Source organism: Mirounga angustirostris, unplaced genomic scaffold (assembly GCF_029215605.1).
Source record: "Mirounga angustirostris isolate CCGP_5_RB_7025 unplaced genomic scaffold, mMirAng1.0.hap1 SCAF_12, whole genome shotgun sequence".
NCBI lineage: Eukaryota > Metazoa > Chordata > Mammalia > Carnivora > Phocidae > Mirounga > Mirounga angustirostris.
Genome location: NW_026991720.1, coordinates 32,934,014 through 32,955,183, shown reverse-complemented (window position 1 = coordinate 32,955,183; position 21,170 = coordinate 32,934,014). Strand labels below are relative to the sequence as shown.

Sequence of the window (21,170 nt, the reverse complement as noted above, 5' to 3'; positions counted from 1 at the left end):
GATTTCTGCTTTACATAACACCAGAGAGATTGATCAGTTATATAGTCCCAATTCTGAGCACAGCTCCCCCCAATTTGGAATTTACCATGCCTTGTGCTGAGGACATTTTTCAAACACTAAGGGAGGGAAATGTCTGATTCATTAATGAGTAATGTACCAGCTTCCTCTCTAACTTGTCTCCCTTCAATGCTTCACATTCTGACTGTTCAGTCAGGTTTATCCTATTCCAACCCTGTGTTTGAATATGACTGGAAAAAAGTTGCTAAGCTTATTTTATTTTAACTTACATACTTAGGATGATGTTTCTCATACATGATTTGTAGTTTCATGTTATTCACTGTTCCTGGATTAATTGAAGAAAACCTGGTAGCACTTCTGCACAATCTGGACTGTAAAATTACACTTATCCATTAGGCTGAAAATTATTTTTAACTACTTTTATAGGATTTCAAGCATCTTAGCACTTTCTTAACAGTGAAATTTCAGTGTTCACATATTCAAGGGCAATGAAACATTCTTGTCCGACCTACAACTTATTAATGGGACAAAAGCCTGTCCAATCATCCAGGACTCTGACAGTTCAATGTATTTTCTCAACAGGACTTTTTACAATATGTACAATGTTAAAACAAATGTCCATTTGTTCTTCTTTCCCAGAACTTGAATACTTTCAGCAATTCTTAAAAGGACAAAGATGTTTACTAACAGATTACGAATATATGAAGGATAATCTTGAGAATATAATGAAATTCTATTCTTTTTATCTTTATTCTTACCAGATCAGAGTCAGATAATTGTCTCAGTCATATGTTACAACTAGAAAATGCACAGTTGGCTTTTTCTGATGCTACAATACAATCATTTTCAACTTTTAAAATGATTTTTGGAAGAAGAAAGGATGCAATATTGGATAAGAATCTGAATAAAAGCACTATTTAGGTCTCTTTCAAAGAAATAACATTTGTATAATAATCAAGCATCAGTGTTTAAAGGAGCCCCTAAAACATTAATTATAACACATGAAAATTATTCTTGCACCATGTTTAGTTTAACTTCTTTTCTCCTGTAGCCACCTATACGTGAATTTTTTTTTAAGGTTTTATTTATTTATTTGACAGAGAGAGATAGCAAGAGCAGGAGCACAAGCAGGGGGAGTGGGAGAGGGAGAAGCAGGCCTCCTGCCGAGCAGGGAGACCAATGCGGGGCTCGATCCCAGGACCCTGAGATCATGACCTGAGCTGAAGGCAGACGCTTAACGACTGAGCCACCCAGGTGCCCCATATGTGAATTTTTAATAAGCTCGTTTATTATAAATAAAGTATACAATCTAAGGATACTTTTTTTTTTAGAAATTTCATGTCAGTGACAGGCTGCCATACACAGTGTAACTTTTCTCCACAAGCACACAAAATTTTCCTTGATTTTTAGTTAAAAAAAAAAAAGAATTTTTACTCCCTTTCACATAGTTACACCTTCACATGATCTTTAAAATCACCTGTTAGGAACAGTTTACTCTGGTAATTACTTTGAAACAGCATGTTTTAGACACACCGCAACAACACAAAAATAACAAAAATAATCATATGCAGTTTTGCAACATGTGCTACAAAAACCTTAAAAATATTGTTCTACACCAATAGATAAATATGGCCAAAATCTTCTCAATCTGAGTTCTGTTAGTAAAAAGGGTAATTGTTCACTTACTTTTCTTCATTTGCTTGCAACTAGGATTGTCACATAAGATATATTCATGGGACATATTTATACTAAAAAAATTAGTCATTATTTATCTGAGATTCAAATTCAACTGGGAATCCTATATCTTTATTTGCTAAACTTAAGTGGGGGTGTGGGTTTGCTCTTCTTTAAAGTGGTAAAGAGGGGCGCCTAGGTGTCTCAGTTGGTTAAGCGACTGCCTTCGGCTCAGGTCATGATCCTGGAGTCCCGGGATCGAGTCCCACATCGGGCTCCCTGCTCAGCGGGGAGTCTGCTTCTCCCTCTGATCCTCCCCCTCTCATGGTCTCTCTCTCTCATTCTCTCTCTCAAATAAATAAATAAAATCTTTAAAAAATAAAATAAAATAAAAAGATAAAGTGGTAAAGTAAGGGTTCCTTTTTTGTTGTTCTTCCTTAGCATGGAAGGCCCTTACCATGGCCTTTGCCTTGGAGGACAACTTAAGGACTTTAAGAACTTGAGACAGGTTTAGAGGAAAACCACAATGGCCAAAGGGTGGAAAATAAGAAATAACAATATTTAAACTGAGAGTATTATGGTGATGACACAGTCACCAAGTATTTGGAGTGGGCTCACCAGCGGACTGTGCCAAGTTCCTCATTTTTGATGAAGGCATGCAAAAACTGGCTAAAACACAACTTAGGATAAGCACGGTAGCTATATTTATTGAATGCCAGTGTATTCTGTCCATGATTGAATGCCAGTGTCTCATGATTTATCCCTAACCCTCATGGGCAACCCACAAGACGTATACCATTATTCCCATGTTTTAGATAAGGAAACTGACACGTTATGACATTTTAGTCATAAGATATGTAAATGGTTAAACCCAGATTTACATCACATCAAAGTCCATCTTATAACAAAGCCCAATACTCTCTCCACTACACCTCACCTCTTCTCTAGAAGGTTTTGTGAGCTATTGGGAAGAATGTTATCAAGCAAACCTATCTGTAAATATTAGACATAGGACTTACTTATGAGTATTTAGATCATTTATATGAGGTCACATGAAAGCAGTTGGATGGCTGAAAAATCCTCAAGATTTCTTCTGTCCTCCTAACTTACTGTTAGAAATCATTGTCAAAGTAGGGGCACCTGGGTGGCTCAGTTGGTTAAGTGTCCAGCTCTTGATTTCAGCTCAGGTCATGATCTCAAGGTTGTGGGATTGTGTCCCATGTCCGGCTCTGCACTGGGCATGGAGCCTACTTGGGATTCTCTTTCTTCCTTTCCCTCTGCCCCTCCCTCCCCCCCCCCAAAAAAAAAAAAAGAAAGAAAAGAAAATTAATCATTGTCAATGTAGTATCTGGCTACATTAGATAGGATTTTTGACGTGGCATATTGTTTTATCTTTCTAAAGTCAGTTTAGACTTTTTTAATGATCGTAACACTATTAAATCTTTAGGCATAAAAATCAAATGTTCAACAAAGCATGTTTTAAAATTTGTTTTCTCGACAGCCCAGTAGATCCTTTCACTTTTCAATTTAGGTTAAACCCTCAGATTTTTAGCATTTATCTTGCTGTCTTCAAATCCACAGACTATATACTTTTCTGAGAGTAGGAACTCTCAGTATCTAGATAAGGGCATGATATGCAATGGATGCTCACAAATATTTGATTAAATATTGTGTGAGATAATATGATTCTTCATAAACAGTGAATGTTTATAAATACAGTATTAAAATTGTCATCAGGAATCTCCTATTAGAATCTTCTTTCCTTAACTTTGCTTTTCTGGTCCTACTTTTACAGTTAATAGAAATAATGTAAGTGTAGAGAGGGCTAAGAATTTTTCTCAGGATTTCACTCTGGCAAGTCCTCCTGGAGATTTAACTATGACTGTTTTTTATGGCTGCAATTTCCTTAATATGGGGCCTCAGCCATTTTCCATCATCATAAATCCGTTTTATATACTTAAAAGCAGGATTGAAATTTTTTCCGCTTTTTATATCTTGCCTCTTCACTTAGATACATTATTTCTGTCTTGAGATTATGTTATGTACTATTGTAAAAAAAAATTGAAATTATATGGCAGGAAAAAACTAGTATACGACGTCAGAAATTTTAACTAATAGATGTATTTCCAAATGCAAAATGAAATATTTAAAGTAATTATTCAAGTAAATAAGGGAACCATCTTTGCTCTTTGTTCTAATTACTTGAATATTTTACTTAAAATTGCTTTTATTCACTTGACCTTTTGTTTGAACTCACAGGTTTGTAGTATCTCCAGATGGACATTATTTGGTCAGGACTTTTTCAGGAGCAAGGAATAAAAGAATCACAATGAAACTGCTGATGAAAAAAAAAGAGAGAAAGGAAGGAGGAAAGATTTTACTGGTTCCTATTAGCTTAAGACATGGTGGGTACAGATGTTCAAACAGCAACATGGAGAACCTCCCTTTCTCTGTGTCTGGGTTCTCCTGCCCTTTGCATCAGTTTTGTGTTCAAGGAGGCTTTCTCCACATACTGGCAAAGTTGGGCATCAGACACTCTAAATTAACATCATCTTTAGTACTTGTGATCTTTCAAAGAGAGAGGTCCTTTCCCAGTATTTATATTAAATCTCAAAAAGACTCTGGTCTTGATTTGGTCACATGCTTATCCCGACTAAGCTCTGCATCAAAAGAAAAGTTCACTGAAAGGCCAGCTTGGTTTGCAAGCTCACCTTGTGGTAAGGGAGGTAAGCCATATGATGGCAGCCCCATTAGAGAGGAGGGAGAGTTTTCAAAAGAGTTGCCAGTAGTAGAGACAGTGAGAGTTAAAGTAGTTAGGTAGGTTATGGGGCACGTAGGTGGCTCAGTCGTTGGGCGTCTGCATTTGGCTCAGGTCGTGATCCCGGGGTCCTGGGATCGAGCCCCGCATCGGGCTCCCTGCTCCACGGGAAGCCTGCTTCTCCCTCTCCCACCCCCCCTGCTTGTGTTCCCTCTCTTGCTGTCTCTCTCTCTGTCAAATAAATAAATAAAATTAAAAAATTAAAAAATCTTTAAAAAATAAATAAAAATAAAGTAGGTAGGTTAAAACAAATGTTTACTAAAATATTACACCTTTTGAATAAAAATCATTTTTAGGAAATGCAAATAATTTAAAATAGCTGAAGTGAGCATGATACATTTTTTTAAAAAGTATTAGAAATACACTCACAAGAACTATATTGCACATTTAGTACATTTTAGATAATATTTTATCTTATTTGAATCTCAGTTTCATCATCTGAAAGGGAATAATGCTCACTTTATAAGATAACTATGCAGATTAAAGGTGAGGATATAATAGACAGTACTTTGTATACTATGTAGTGCTATCTATATAATTGTAAAGTATTATGATTTCTAAGAAAATCAGTTCCTAAAGAAAGCAAAGTTACCCCTGTCAAACTCTAGAAAGTCTCTCTTACAAATATATCCCATTACACCTGTGGTGTTTTTTCCTGAGGAATCAGTGCTTGAATATAACACACAAGTGCTTTGTGATAGGTTTTTATTGATGAGGAGAACAATAATGACAACAGTAGTAGGGGTGATAGGCAGAGGTGGCTACTCAATAAATTCTTAGGGAATTAAATATATTTCTGGGGAATGAAAAACCCATGTAAGCTAGTTTAGTAAAAAAATTAATGGCAGATAGATGGCAGACAGAGTGGAGTAGCTGGTCTGAAGTTTAGGCTGAGCTGATCTACCTAGCTAACAGAACAATCCTCTTTAAAGGAAATGCTCCTAAATACCAATTGTTTGATGGCCAAGGTGCCATTCAGATAATTACTCCCAGGAAATGTTTTGCCAGTGAAATTATCCCAACTACCAACTGAAAAGAAATAAAGAAATGTTTTATGGATGATTCAGTTTCACCTGCTATGTGTACAACATTTTAAGAGAATGAATTAGTCAATCTGTTTGAATCATCTTTACGTGTTCCTTTTAGTAAGGAGCACAAAGCTGGCTAAATGGCCAGCACTATTTCAGAAAGAAAGAAAAAACAGAAACAGTAAAAAAGACATTCTATATTGAAAGCCTGATCCAGGCATATCACAGGAATAACTGTATCAAGACAAAAATATATGAAAAGTGAAAGTATTTCGGGAGTTACTACCAATATAAATATTAAAATTGCTCACACATCCCGATCTGGCAGATTAAATAGATAGAAAAAGCAATATATGCCAACACAATGGCATTGAAATAAAATGTAATTGTAGAAAAACAATCTCAGAGTTGAAAATTATTATAGTTAGAAAATAACTTTGGAAGTCATTAGTTCAGCCTAGGAGTGTGCTTTTAAATATTTAATCATCATCCTTTCAGGGGAGGAAACAAAAGTCCTGATTTGTAATGTTTGCCAGTTTCTGTGATGTAAGTACTCCAGCCATGGCCTATTTCAAACTTCCAAGGTAAGGTCACTGAACTCACATTGGAAAGATGCACGCAATAGGCCGTCATGAGCCACAGGGCTCCAGCACATGACTAGATCAACACTATCATTTTACAAATAATAAAGCAGCTGAGGCCAAAGAAGTTGGGTGACTGGCTTTGGGTCATACAACTATTCAGCTGCACTGCCACAACTAAAACTCAAGTTCTCCCCCATGCTACACCTCAGGGTGTGAGTGCCTTATGAGAAAGGGATCATAATTGATTGATGCCTGCCTGACTCCCCTACCCTGGTTAAGCTCCCCTTCAAAGACTCCCATAGACCTTTCCACATTGAGTTTAAACTGTGGTCTATTTGTCTGTCTTCCTTACTAGTCTGAGATCTCATGGACAGTTGTAAAGCATTTTATTCATTTTTGTGTCATCAGCACCCTACACACTATCTGGAACATAGTAGATGCTCAAAAAATATTTGAGTATATGAACAAACAATAATAATAGAGAACATTCATTGACCTACTACATGTCAAACACTGCTCTTAGTGACTTACATGCCCTAACTCATTGAGCCATCAGAGTAACCATCACAAGTGAGGTAGGTATTATAATCATTCCCATATCTCAGATGAGAAAATGGAGGCTCAGAGAAGTTATTTGCCCAGGGGGCACACAGACAGCAAATGGATTTAAACCTTGCAGGCTGTCTCCAGAGCCTGTGCACTTGAACACTTAGCTGTCCCTTAATTAGCCAGCAGTGTCATCAGGCTATATCGCTCAGCAACAAATACTTCCAAAAGGTTTCCCTCCTTTCCTTATGAAAGACAGGTATTTCCTGGAGAAGATCTAGTCTGACCAATACACACCTTTGTTAATGGGGAGGAGACTTAATTAATTGAAATGATCAAGGAAATGGGATGTTTACATTTTCTCATTATCTGAGGATTAAACAGAAACCTGTATTTTAATTAAAAATCCTGTTGTTGACAATGGGCTCAAGTCCTATTTTTTTTTTTTGCTTTAATTTAAAAAAATTAACCTTTCTTTGATTTCTCAGTTTGAAAAGTGCCATCACTGTTTGCTATCAAGAGAATGTAAAGAAGATGAGGGAGACTGGGTTAACAAACTCCAGGGGTATTCTGCAATGTTTTTTCCTTAAACAGAAAAAATATCCTCTTTCCCTCCTGGTTTTCTTATGACTTGCCATCTCATCAAGTGAGATAACAAAAAAGCCCATTAGTATATTTGTGCATTTTCTTGGATTCTTAGTTAATTGAGAATTAGTACTGTGAATAACTTATATACCAACTTTAAGATACGAACCTTATTTTTAAAACATAATGTAATAGCTCGGATTTAAAAAAAAGATCATTTTAAAGGCTCCTTCAAAAAGCCTAAAAGAAAAAAAGTCATTCACCCTCTACATTGCACAATGGATATCAACTAAGATGCAAATTGGTTGTAATGCTTTTTTTCTTTTGGCAGTAATGGTTCATTTATTTTCTTCCTGTATTACTTTTCCTAAAGAAAATACAGTGACAAATTATGTAGTAGGCTAATGTTCCAAATTTTAGAAGACACACTAATATCATATTGAGAAGTTCATTTAATTTTTCCCCATAATATATTCTAGAAGTTTTAAATACATATATGCAGTTTATTTGGAATTTGTTTTTGTCCTCTAATAGTACAGCTTGTCTTAAACCCTTCTTTTCTTCTACTCCTTGTCATTCCCCCCACCATGGCCAAAAATTTTCTTTTTTTTTAAGATTTTATTTATTTATTGGAGAGAGAGAGAGAGAGATGGAGAGAGTAAGCATGAGCGGGGTGAGAGGCAGAGGAAGAAGCAGACTCTCCACCGAGCAGAGAGCCTGATGCGGGGCTAGAAGAAGAGAATAATAATACTTTCTGCTTCAAAGGGTGTTTATAAAGAGTAAATCAGAGGGTTTAGCAGAATGCCTGGCACATACATGGTAAGCATTCAGTACATGTTACTGTTATTTTTATTATTATATGGCTTATACCTCTTCCAATTCTTCACCTTAAGGACACACTTTGCCCACTTTCTATGTGAAGAGAAAGTCACAACACATTGTGCTTCTTTTTTTTTTTTTAAAGATTTTTTATTTATTTATTTGAGGCAGAGAGAATGAGAGACAGCATGAGAGGGAGGAGGGTCAGAGGGAGAAGCAGACTCCCTGCTGAGCAGGGAGCCCGATGCGGGACTCGATCCTGGGACTCCAGGATCATGACCTGAGCCGAAGGCAGTCGCTTAACCAACTGAGCCACCCAGGCGCCCAACACATTGTGCTTCTTAAAGGAACCCTCAGACCTATTAAGTAATCCTTCTTTTCATTTCTTGCTGACCTCTTTTTGCATGATTTATTGTAGCTATTCTAAACCTCTTTCTCTACTCTGAAGATCCTAATACCTCTTCTGTAACTATTACTTTCAGTGATGTTCATATACCCTAATTTATTTTTATAATATTGAGACCATATGCCTTGAAGTCCAGTGTCTCTGTACTTCATCTTACTTATCCTCACCTGCTATCTCAGAAAATGATATTTCTTATGTTCTAGGCTCTTGAAAATGCCTCTTTTTACTCTTTTGGGATACTGCTCCAATAAGTTTTATCTCCCCCATTTGCTTTCCTTGGTTTCCCCACTTCTCTGGGCTCAACTACTTGCAGTTCTTCTGACCATGCCATAAGTTCTTTCCTGCCTCTATATCTTTTTTACAAACTGCTGTGCCTGCCTCTATATCTTTTTACAAACTGCTGTGAAGGAATTTCCCTTCATTCTCCTCCTCCTTCAAGACTCAGCTCTAGCATCATTTCCAATGTGGTTGGCTGCCCTTTTTATGCATTCTCATAACTGTCTGTCAATCCTCCATCAAGTGACTCTGAGCTTCCTAGAGAAACACACCATACCTCTGTACTCCCAGAACCTACCACCACTGCCTGGCCCTTAGTAGATACCCAGAAAATGTTAGTGGGAGAAATATCTACAAATAAGCACATGTCTTTCCTACAATTTAAGAATAAACTTTTGAGGGATGCCTGGGTAGCTTAGTTGGTAAGCGTCTGCCTTCTGCTCAGGTCATGATCCCAGGGTCCTGGGATCAAGTCCCACGTTGGGCTCCTTGCTCAGCGGGGAGCCTGCTTCTCCCTCTGCCTGTTGCTTCCCCTGCTTGTGCTCTCTCTCTCTCTCTTTCCGACAAAAAAATAAATAAAATATTTTTTTTAAAAAAAGAATAAACTTTTGAAAAAAGAATAAACTCTTCTTGACCCTGATTTGCTTGCCCTTCCTTTGACAAACATTCTACCTCCTTACCACACATTCTCTTGCAATTTAGTATTCGATACAACTACTGAATCTACTGAGATTACTCTCTTGAAAGTCAGCAAAGAGCTTCCATGTGGCCCATGTCCTCCTTCTCAAGCCCCTCACTTGGCTTCTGTGACACAGTACAACATTGGTTATCTTGGCACCTCACTGAACTTACCTCCCTTGACTCCTTAATTTGTTTCTCCAATGTGAGTAATCCCAAGATTTCCTTCATTCAACCTTTTTTCTTCCTTCACTTTGTCCCTCCGTGAACTTACTCTTGATTTTAACCATAATCTCTGTGTAGATAACATGCGAAGTTTATTCCTAATCCAACTCGAGTCCCTATTACTCTACCAAGACCGAGTTCTACATTGTCATTTCTTCGCGTACAGACATGGCACTCATACTTCCACTTGCCACTGTCTCACCCCAGACAAATACTGTCTCACCTAAGAATGATCACGCCACTTTCCTAGTAAGGGCAGACTTCTCCTCAGAATCCTTCTTGTCATTTGCCTCTATTGCTTGGCACAAATGCTCTGTCTTCTTGGAATCCTTATTCCTCACTTATTCCAGGCATCTGCTTCCTGATGAACAATATAAAACCTACTAGTCATCCCTATAGTAGAACGTTTTCACTCATTTCCCAATAATACATGAAACTCAACATGTTTAAAACCAACTTATCATATTTGTCAGTCTTTAGCCTAACTTCCTCCTATTGACTACCCTAGTTTTATAAATCATTCCCCTTTTTCCCAGATAACTGCTAGTCATCTTTGCCTTCTCTTTTGTACTCCACCAATTTAGGTGTCAAATCTTTATTTATTCAATATTTATTCAAATATTCTCTCATTGATCCCTTCCTTTCTATTCTTGGGAACACCATCTTGATTCTGGCCCATATAGATAATAAGGTTATGGACTATAATAATACCCTATCACCTGGTCTTCCTGTTGCCAGGTTCTAAACCCTCCTCTCAGCCACCTTGCCTCCAGATCAGTCTTTCTAAAGGAAAACCTTGATTATATGATTCTCCAGCTCAAAATCTTTGACTTTTCTATTACCCCTTAAATAATGTCTGCAATTCCTATCAATTTGGTAGAATAAAATTATCTTTGATTTTGGAGTCAAAAAGATTTGGATTCAAGTTCTGGCTACTACACTTACCTTTTCTGTAACTTTGAACTTATTGCCTGATTTTTATTCACTTATTTATTCAACATATATTTATTTAACACCTACTGTGTTCTAGGCTCTATATCAGATACTTGGGAAAGAGTGATGAGCCAAACAGACATTGTCCTTCCTTTCCTGGACCTCACAACATAGTAGACTTGTCCCTATTTTTTATTATCATAGTAATTCTAAGTATAAGTCATGTCTCCCTCTCTTGATGCTTTTAGCTCTTGGTTTGTGCTATGCAGGGTATTATAATGCTGTGTACTATGGTTACTTGCATATGTGCTTTGTCTGTCAACCACAGTGTAGGTTCACTGAAAGGTAAGTACCACACCCCATTTCCATAGTGCAAGCACAGAGCTGTGTACATACTAGTTGTTAGTGAATTCTGCTGGGATGTTGTAGACCTAGGGTTAGTCTTTGTAGACCTACTATAATGCCTAGTAACTTTTTAAAGTTTCCTTTTGTCCTGTCAGAATTATGCACTAAAAAAGGAGGGAAAAAAGTAATAGCCGTTTGGTTTCTATTCCTTCTAAGGCCTCTCCTTTTTAACCTACCACCCTGCCTACAACTTTAATAAGTAGAACTAACAGTGTTTGTAACTCATGTACCTTAAGTTTTTTGAAACTGAAAAACAAATGCACTCATGATAACTAGTTAGAAATATTGTCCATGTGCATACAATGGAATGTTAAAATAATGTGTTTTCTTTACTAAATAGCTTTTGGCTTGGTAATGAACAATATGTTGTTTTTCCCTAAGAAATAATTCTAGGACTTTAGTCCTGAACATTATATTTTATATTATATATTTTCAGATTGCTGTGTTTATGTTTCCAGCCATCTTACATTAAGTTAAGCATTTGTCTATCCAAAACAATAGATCAACTATAGCCAAATTATAACCATACCTTTCCTCTGCACACAAAATCCTATAAACAGCATGTGATCATATTGCTTCTAGAATTTATGATTGTTTTCTTCCAAAAGGAAGCTAAATTTAGCCTAGTAATTCTACATGCTCCCAAGGAAACAATGCCTGCTGTGATTTCTAGAATAAATGAATCTGAACCGCAGTTCCTTTACTTGACTAACTAAGAAAGTTTAAATATCAACCTAGTCATTACCACAGATATTAAACCACATTAAAAAACAGCAAGGGGTTAAGAAAGAAATTTGCTGTTTCTGACTTCATTGCTAAATGAGTCTAACTTAGTTGCTGTATTGTCTTTAATATAGAACATTGTTTGCATCTCATAATGGTTCTCTAAAATTACTCGTTCATGGCTTGAGTTCCAAAATTAAACTATGTAGAGTCATGTCCATCTGCACAATGCATCTTTATGTGAAATCAGCTAGAGTTTTTTGTTTTCACTTGATGTAAAAATGCCAGTTAGGAAGGTTTGTTTCTAATAGTTTAACTGGTATGGTTCTTTCAGTTTCTTCTTTGTTTCTAATGACAACTAAACTGCTCTCGCCTTGAACATGTTTTGGCAGATAAGCTTCTCACCATGAAGGCCCCTGCTGTGTTTGCACCTGGCATCCTTGTGCTTCTATTTACCTTGGTGCAGAAGAGCTATGGGGAGTGCAAAGAGGCACGGGTAAAGTCTGAGATGAATGTGAACATGAAGTATCAGCTTCCCAACTTCACTGCAGAAACACCCATCCAGAATGTTGTTTTACACAAGCATCATATTTACCTCGGTGCAGTTAACTATATTTATGTTTTAAATGACAAAGATCTTCAGAAGGTTGCTGAGTACAAGACTGGGCCCGTGCTGGAACACCCAGATTGTTTCCCATGTCAGGACTGCAGCCACAAAGCCAATTTATCAGATGGCGTTTGGGAAGATAACATCAACATGGCTCTACTTATTGACACATACTATGATGACCAACTCATTAGCTGTGGCAGTGTCCACAGAGGGACCTGCCAGCGACATGTCCTTCCACCCAGCAATACTGCTGACATACAGTCGGAAGTTCATTGCATGTACTCCCCACAGGCAGACGAAGAGCCTGGCCAGTGCCCTGACTGTGTGGTGAGTGCCCTGGGAACCAAAGTCCTGATATCTGAAAAGGATCGGTTCATCAACTTCTTCGTGGGCAATACCATAAATTCCTCGTACCATCCAGATCATTCATTGCATTCGATATCAGTGAGAAGGCTAAAGGAAACGCAAGATGGTTTCAAGTTTTTGACAGACCAGTCTTATATCGATGTTCTACCTGAGTTCAGAGATTCCTACCCTATTAAATATGTCCAGGCCTTTGAAAGCAATCATTTTATTTACTTTTTGACAGTGCAACGAGAAACTCTAGATGCTCAGACTTTTCACACAAGAATAATCAGGTTCTGTTCTGTAGACTCTGGATTGCATTCCTACATGGAAATGCCTCTGGAGTGTATTCTCACAGAAAAGAGAAGAAAGAGATCCACAAGGGAGGAAGTATTTAATATTCTCCAAGCTGCATATGTCAGTAAGCCTGGGGCCCACCTTGCTAAGCAAATAGGTGCTAACCTGTATGATGACATTCTCTATGGAGTGTTTGCACAAAGCAAGCCAGATTCTGCTGAACCAATGAATCGCTCTGCTGTCTGTGCATTCCCTATCAAATATGTCAATGAATTCTTCAACAAGATCGTCAACAAAAACAATGTGAGATGTCTTCAACATTTTTATGGACCCAACCACGAACACTGCTTTAATAGGGTAAGTCATATACATTTCCCACTTATAAATTATGAGGTATAAGTCAGAATAAGTAGCAGTCTAGAAAAGAGCATCAAGGGCTTTTTGGTGCTTGGTAAATGATCTTTATCCAAAATATTTGTATATTCTTTCCAAGAAAATTTAGATATTGAATCTTCATTTAAATATAAAATCATAGCTTGAGAAAAAGTTAATGTGGTTCTAAAAGAAAAAGTATTTTACAGTTTGGGTTTACATGTTTGTCAGCACTTTAGATTATTAAACTTATTTCTCATATAAGCTTTAATAGTTCTGGTCAGATTTACACAAAGCTTAATATAACAGCAATTCCTATAAAATGCAATTATTGAGATCCCAATGCAGTCTTTATAGGATTTAGAATGAGAAGCTCAAGTTAATTTGTGGGTTTTGAAGGTTTTTTCCTTATGAGGCCCCATTCATTCACTGATAAATGAATGGTTTATATTTTGGGCATTATATAAAGAAAATTAAAAACAAACCAAAAAATCTCTTGGTAATGTTGGTAAATAAAATGTTGGTAAATAAAATATTTTTAAATGAGCTAATACACTTCTCTGAATAACTTAGAAAACTAGAGAGGAAACTTTTGTTTCTAAATCCTTCCTTTGGAACTTGCATGGACTTTCTACTTGAATAAACATGTGTCTACCACCTTCTAGTTAGGTACTTTTTACCTGGTTGGTATTTGATATTTATAAATACAAATATTTTGACCAATACTCGTTTATACCTACATGAGAAGGTATTTTCACAGGAGATGTTAGGGACATTCTTTGTTGCTTTGATTTAGATATAGTAAAAGCTACCAGCTATACCCAGAGGATTTATCTTACTAGCCATCAGATCATTTGGTGCTAAAGGAAGAGCACCAAATCAGGAGTACATTGTGGCCTTGGGCTCCCTTGGTTTGGACCCACATTCGAGCATGTGAACCTGGCTATATCTCCTAACACAACAACCACTAGTGGTCATAATTGGATGAACAATGAACAAACCATCTAAAGATGGTTTGACTTTGGAAAACCACATCTCGCTACTTTAGCAGTTTTCAGTCTCAGTAATAAAGGCTGTAATTGTAAGCAGAAGGACATTAAACATATCCTTGATGAAAGTATATAATTTGCTGAAAGGCACCAAGAACATATGAATTCAGAAACATTTGGTTCACTTTTGATGAAATATCTGCTATACTTCCCCAAATGGAAGCTCCAAATAATGTTTTTTTAAGATTTTATTTATTTATTTATTTATTTGAGAAAGAGAGAGAGAACTCATGTGAACAGGGGAAGAGGGAGAGAAAGAGAGAATCTCAAGTAGACTCCCCTCTGAGTGCAGAGCCCCACAGGAGGCTCAGTCTCATGACCCTGAGATAATGACCTGAGCTTAAATCAAAAGAGTCAGATGCTTAACCAACTGAGCCACCCAGGCGCCCCACCAAATAACTTTTTATAAAGCTAGAAAAATACTTCTGAGAAAGTGAATTCATGTTTTAGTGAACTAAAGACATAACTTCCCTCCTTTCCCCTCCAAAGTCTAGGAATAAAAAATAATATACATGCATAAATCCCAACTAAGACTTATTTCTCCCTGCATTCATGTCATACATGTTGCAAACTCTGTAAGAAGCAACAGAATTCCTCCTGAGGCTGCCCCTTTTCTTCACTAGAAAATACAAAAGAATGAAAGGAAACAAAAGGACTTTCAAAAACCTGGAATTAGGGGAAAAATGTAACATTAATAGCATTCCAGAGAAAACACTTTTTTTGTATCCAATAATTGCATCAGAAACACAAGTTTAAAAAGATTCTATTAGGAGTTCCTCCAGGGCCTTTAAAGCACATGACTTTGCTATTTAAATCATGTTCTGTTAAAAATTAAAAAGAGACTTTACCTTATGAGGGTATATTGATAATCCTATTTCATTATTTTATTTTGTACATTTCCACCCTCTGATGTAAAAGTACTTATCAATTCTAGAAATTGTCAAATACATTTGAACTTTTCTACCCCTTTCACTCTTTTAGCGTTCCAAGGAAAACAAAAAGGCAGGCAGGATTATCCAGTGAAATTCAGGTCAGTTTTATCACCCAGGAAAAAAATGCCCAAAATGCACCAACTGCACCTGAAATCATTATCATTCCCATCACAAAAATTCCTGTGGAAAACAAGATGGAGCTTGCCAACATAGTCTTCTTACAAGGGAAGCCAACTTTTGCACTGGCCACATTCCATAAAGACAAATACCTTCAAACCTTTTCTACTTATTTGCCTGTTTATCTTCTCTGGTTACTAAAGATCAAAATTCTTCTGAGAATGAGACTACCCACATTCTCAGTTTTCATATACCAGTCCACAAAAAGACCTCAGATTGTTCCAGCCATCAGCATACAATCATTTCCTAGCTTCATCTTGAAATGAAGACACCGAGAGAGCCATTACTCACACAAAACAGAATGATTTACAAAATCAAACCTGTTTGGAAAGACTAAGCAATAAGATGACTCCATTTTGTCTTGGCAACTTTACTTGGCAAGATATCAGGTGGCACTTTTAACAATTTCTTGGAACTGAGCTTTTGTTTTGGCATAAAGTTTGGTGAATAAACACATATATTGTAGTTTTGTTATTAATATCTCTAATCCATCAAATCTTTATGGAGGGACTGTTGTGTGCTCTGTAGACAAAGAAAGCTGCAGCAGTAACTTTCTGCTGAGGCTTCTGCCTGGTCCCAGTGTGTAAGCAAAGCCATGGCAGGGGTTTTCTGGCCCTGTCTGAGCTTCTGCCATGTACAAAGAGGGTTTCTGTCAGCACCAAGAAAGAGCGTCTTTTAAATTCTAGGGGTCAAGCCAGTATGTAGGCCTGATTTGCTTATTTCAGATCACATATTTGGTTGCTTTTCCCACTCTCACATTTTATGACACACATCTATGCAGACTCTTCGTATACTGCTTCTTATACTGATGACATCAAATCATCTCTTTTGAGTCATTTGATAGTTTCCAGAGCACATCATCTTCATATCTAAGTTATGTGTGTTTCAGAACTTTTTGATTCTGCTTTTGATGTTGTTTCTGGAAAATTATCCTAAGCCACAAGTACCCATTCGTGTAATATTAGAGTTGATTGTATCAGTTCAATAAAAATAAATTCTTGATCTTCACAATATAACCATTTTCTGTGTTGCTTTTGAAAGTGATTCTTAAGGGATACGTTTACAGTGATTTCTAACACTTAGAATTATGAGATTCCATACCCACAAATAATTACTAAATCTTTAGTCTTAAATATCTTTACCACCTTTTTTTATTCATTCATCATTTGACTTCTGTAAACATCCTAAACTGGTATTTGATTAAAGTTGTTTTAGTCTAATGCATATTCCCTAAACAGCACATTAGTATTCAAAATAAAATAGTTGAGAAACTATCCCATAATATGGAGACTTTGTAAATCCCCAAATATCCCTCACTTTCTCTTTGGGGATAAACAGTTTCAAAATTCAGTTCGTTTTAAGCACATTGATGGGACTCTTCAAAAGTATCATACATATAAGGGATTTACTAACATGACAATTATTCTAGGAAAAAAACAGAATCAGTACACCTTCGCCCAATTTCCTACAAATGAGATCAATATTGACTAAAAAACTTTTTAATCCCTAAATCGTAAAGGTCCTATTCCCTAAATTATGCTTACTAAGAGAAGTGGATTAATACATTTTGGAGAGATTTTCAATCAGAATTGAAATTTGGAAAAGGTTTCTTGAAATATCTCTCATCTAACCAGAAAATACAATTAATCACATTACACTTTTTCTTGCAATTCCAATATAAAAGTTTTGCTCTATATGTAAGTATTTGAAAGAATTAAAAAAAAAAAAGAGTAGACTTGTAGTAAAAAAATATTTTCACCAACATCTTAATGACAAATGATTGATCAGTTGAAGGGGAGAAACATGCAGTTTGGTGCCAGTATACCTAGATGCAAGTTGCAGCTTATTACATACCAGTTGTGTGACTTTTGCTGCATGACTTGACCCTTAGAGCCTCAGTCTCCTCATTTGTAACACGCACAGAACAAAACCTACTTCATAGGGTTTTGTAAAATTTGGGGATAATATATATAAAGTTCCTAGCACAATAAGATGACCATAAATTTAGCTCTTTGGGAGACAGCATGGCCTAAAGGAACAAGACTGAAGTCAAACAGATCTGGGTTCAGATGTATACTCCACTATTTTATACCTGTCTGGTCACAAGAGCTTTATTTAAACTTTCTGAACGCATCTTCCCTCCATGCAGGGCATTGGGAGAACAAGTGCAATAATGTTTACAAAAGACCCTAACTTAGTCCTTGGCACATAATAAATAGCAACTATTATTGTAAGGAATACTTATGTGAAGAAACACAAATTTAAATTATTGAATTTTCTGGAAGAGGCACACTCTGATTCTACTGCTCATGAAGGTCTTTCACTTACCTCCCTACCTCTTATGAGTGACCCACCTCCATAATACTTCATTTGTGTAAATCCTTCTTAAAACTTAATAGTTCAAAATAAATAAATAAATAAAAGAGAGAGAGAGGGGAGTGGTGGTGGTTTGGGCTGGAGAGAAAGATAATTGAAACAGAATTGTACCCTAGTCAAGCCAGAAGGTATAAGGTGTTCTTCTTTCCCTAACCTTCCATTCTAACTACCCATAACACTGTAAGATATTGTGCCTCTGTAACTTAAATTATACTGTGCATTCAAGAAATTGCAGATAATGCAGTTTTAGAAAAAGTCAACCTCACAGGTTGTTTGTACCAAGCTTCCTTGTTTTTAGATATCATTTATCCTCAAATTCAAAGAGTAGCCAACCACTTCCCAAAATAAAGGAAACTTAAAGTAGTAATTTTCCATCTCCGTTTCAAGGAGTGCCAAAGTTAAAGGGTCACCACTCAGAGCCATCAGAGGAAGAAAGCAAAGTGATTAGAACAATTCTGAATGAAAACAAAATCAAAACAAGATGCAAACAAGGAATAATAGAAATACGCAGAAAAATAAACATACAGTGATGTTTCTTTATTACTATTATAAAGATGATAGATGAGTAAAATTGGGTTACATTTAAGTTGTAATGGAAGAAAATAATTGCAGCCTTCCATCAGGAAACCACAAGGACCATTATTGATCTGTCATCCTCAGGGCATGTCTCATAATATTTAATAATATAAACAAAGATTTATAACTCTTTATAGGCCATATATCTGTAATCTCCCACACACCGCACCATTTGAACAGGGAATGTGCAGTCAGTGTTACAAATAACATCCATGTAATTATACTGGTTTGGCATGTCTTATTTAAACAATCTAGCACTCTCAAGAGAGTATTTTTGTATTAGGGATGAAAAATGTGAAGTCAGACTTCAGGGTTTTTTTACTTCCTGTGCTCCGAAACAAGAGAATGTTATCCTATAAGAAAAATGTTATTGAGGATTCTTCATTCTAAACACTAGATACCTTGGCCTTATGCCAAATAAAATAGCTACCAAAGCAAAATCTTGCAAGAAAAAAAACCCTCGAGGTATAAGGCTTCAATATACTTTTTTAAAAAAAATCTAAGTAGAATTTTGTTAATTTGACACTTGATCCCTCCCCTGCTGTAAACTCTTCTTTATTCTCACCCAGGCTCAGGGAGTCGCTGACCCCTACCTTACTTATTTGAATTACATGCTACCGACCCATGAAAATTAGCACACTGCATTATTTTATTAAAAAGAATTTAAGGTTTATCACCAGCCACCCCATCCCTCCCACCCCGCACCACTCCAGCAACCCTCAGTTTGTTTCCTGAGATTAAGAATTCCTCATATCAATGGAGCACTGGGTGTTATACGCAAACAATGGATCACGGAACACTACATCAAAAACTAATGATGTAATGTATGGTGATTAACATAACATAATAAAAAAATAAATAAATAAAAAAGAATTTAAAATTATTTTCTTTCCAGAATTTTGTAACGCCTTCTGAGATAGCTGGGCACACCCAGAAGGTATTGAAAATGTGTTACAAAATGAGCCACTAGTGTCTTTTACTCTGTCTTCCTCCTGCTAACCCTTCTTTAAACCATTTGGTAGCTTATTCACAGGTCCACCCCAGGAAAGAATTAAAGGCATGACATTTTTGTAAGCTAAGAGCAAAGAAATACAGTTAATGCTAAAACTGTCACCAAAAATATAGGTAAGCTTTACCTGTGGATTACATTGATTCATGATGTGATGAATGCATTTTAAATTAATTCTTCATTCTTCTTAATGTCTTTTGAAGCAGGTGGTATGATCTGTATTTTATTTTAAGTAGTTGGTTTCTCTTTTTAAAAATTTTTATTGTTATGTTAATCACCATACATTACATCATTAGTTTTTGATGTAGTGTTCCATGATTCATTGTTTGTGCATAACACCCAGTGCTCCATGCAGAACATGCCCTCTTTAATACCCATCACCAGGCTAACCCATCCCCCCACCCCCTCCCCTCTAGAGCCCTCAGTTTGTTTTTCAGAGTCCATCGTCTCTCATGGTTCATCTCCCCCTCGGATTTCCCCCCCCTCATTCTTCCCCTCCTGCTATCTTCTTCTTCTTCTTTTTTTTTTTTTTTAACATATAATGTATTATTTGTTTCAGAGGTACAGGTCTGTGATTCAACAGTCTTGCACAATTCACAGCGCTCACCATAGCACATACCCTCCCCAGTGTCTATCACCCAACCACCCCATCCCTCCCACCCCCCACCACTCCAGCAACCCTCAGTTTGTTTCCTGAGATTAAGAATTCCTCATTTAAGTAGTTGGTTTCAACATGGAGATTCACTTGGTAAAATTGATGTAGCAAACAATAAGGAGTTCATGCAAAAAAAAATTTTAAGTTGGTTTTTGAAAAGCTGGTGTTAACAGAACTTTGAAGACAGCTCTAACACATGATATTTTCATTGTCATACTACTACATGATTAGAAACAAATGAAAGCACATGCGATCCTGCATTTTGATAAGACTATTAACCTCCTTGAGTAGTAATGGATTTTTTTACTCAGAATCATGTATCAGATTTTGGGTGTTTACACCCTTACTTCAGACTTCTGTCTTATCAATGGTCATCCCATCCTGCATTCTTATCTCCTCTAATAAGAAAAAGGAGGATCTGTTAGAATTTGGATAGAATACCCACAAGGAATTTCTGCTGTTGCTTATTCATGGATTGGCACAAATACGGAGTCAGTGGGCACACAGAGTCCAGAATGACTCAGTACCCACATATGTGCTGTAAGTCACATCTCCAGCCGCCAAGGGAGGGCTGTAAAAGGGCTCATTTATCGGGAATGAAACCAAGGGCTCAGCTACTCTTGAAGTTATTAAAACTCCCTTGGTGTTTTGTTGTTGCTGTTGTTTGTTTTGTTTTGTTTTTAATAATAGTGAATGTGATAAGTGATTCTAAGATCCTGAATACATTCCGGTCTGCTTATTATGTATTTTTTTCTAACTAAAATGTTCCATGCTGGTTCATTTGCATATGAATTACTTGCTGAGCAGTGTTGACTTCCTATCTTAAAAGCCTTGGGGAAGAGGTTTACTGCAAGTCACCCTAGACCTAGGCTAACTTAGAGCAGGTGAAGTGTGTCTACCTTCTGTATTTCAAAAATATTCTCTAGTTTTTCAACAAGAAGACAGAAAAATGTCTTATAAATGCATGCTGATATAAAATAAAGGCTATTTTCACCATTCTTGATGCTCACAAAAAGGGGAAATGCCTTATGAATAGTAACTATAAAACAAAAAA

At 36.6% G+C, this 21,170-nt stretch overlaps 1 protein-coding gene across 3 annotated transcripts in view; it reads left to right on the top strand.

Annotated features, from left to right (window-relative positions):
* The window catches only part of MET (MET proto-oncogene, receptor tyrosine kinase), a 116,611-nt gene that overhangs the window by 17,844 nt on the left and 77,597 nt on the right, over window positions 1-21,170 (top strand). For all 3 annotated transcript variants that reach the window (XM_045864368.3, XM_064575027.1, XM_045864367.3), the window contains one exon: window positions 12,111-13,327. In XM_045864368.3, coding sequence (XP_045720324.1) covers window positions 12,125-13,327 — 1,203 coding nt within the window. In that variant the 5' untranslated portion in view covers window positions 12,111-12,124. The remainder of the gene's footprint in view (window positions 1-12,110; window positions 13,328-21,170) is intronic.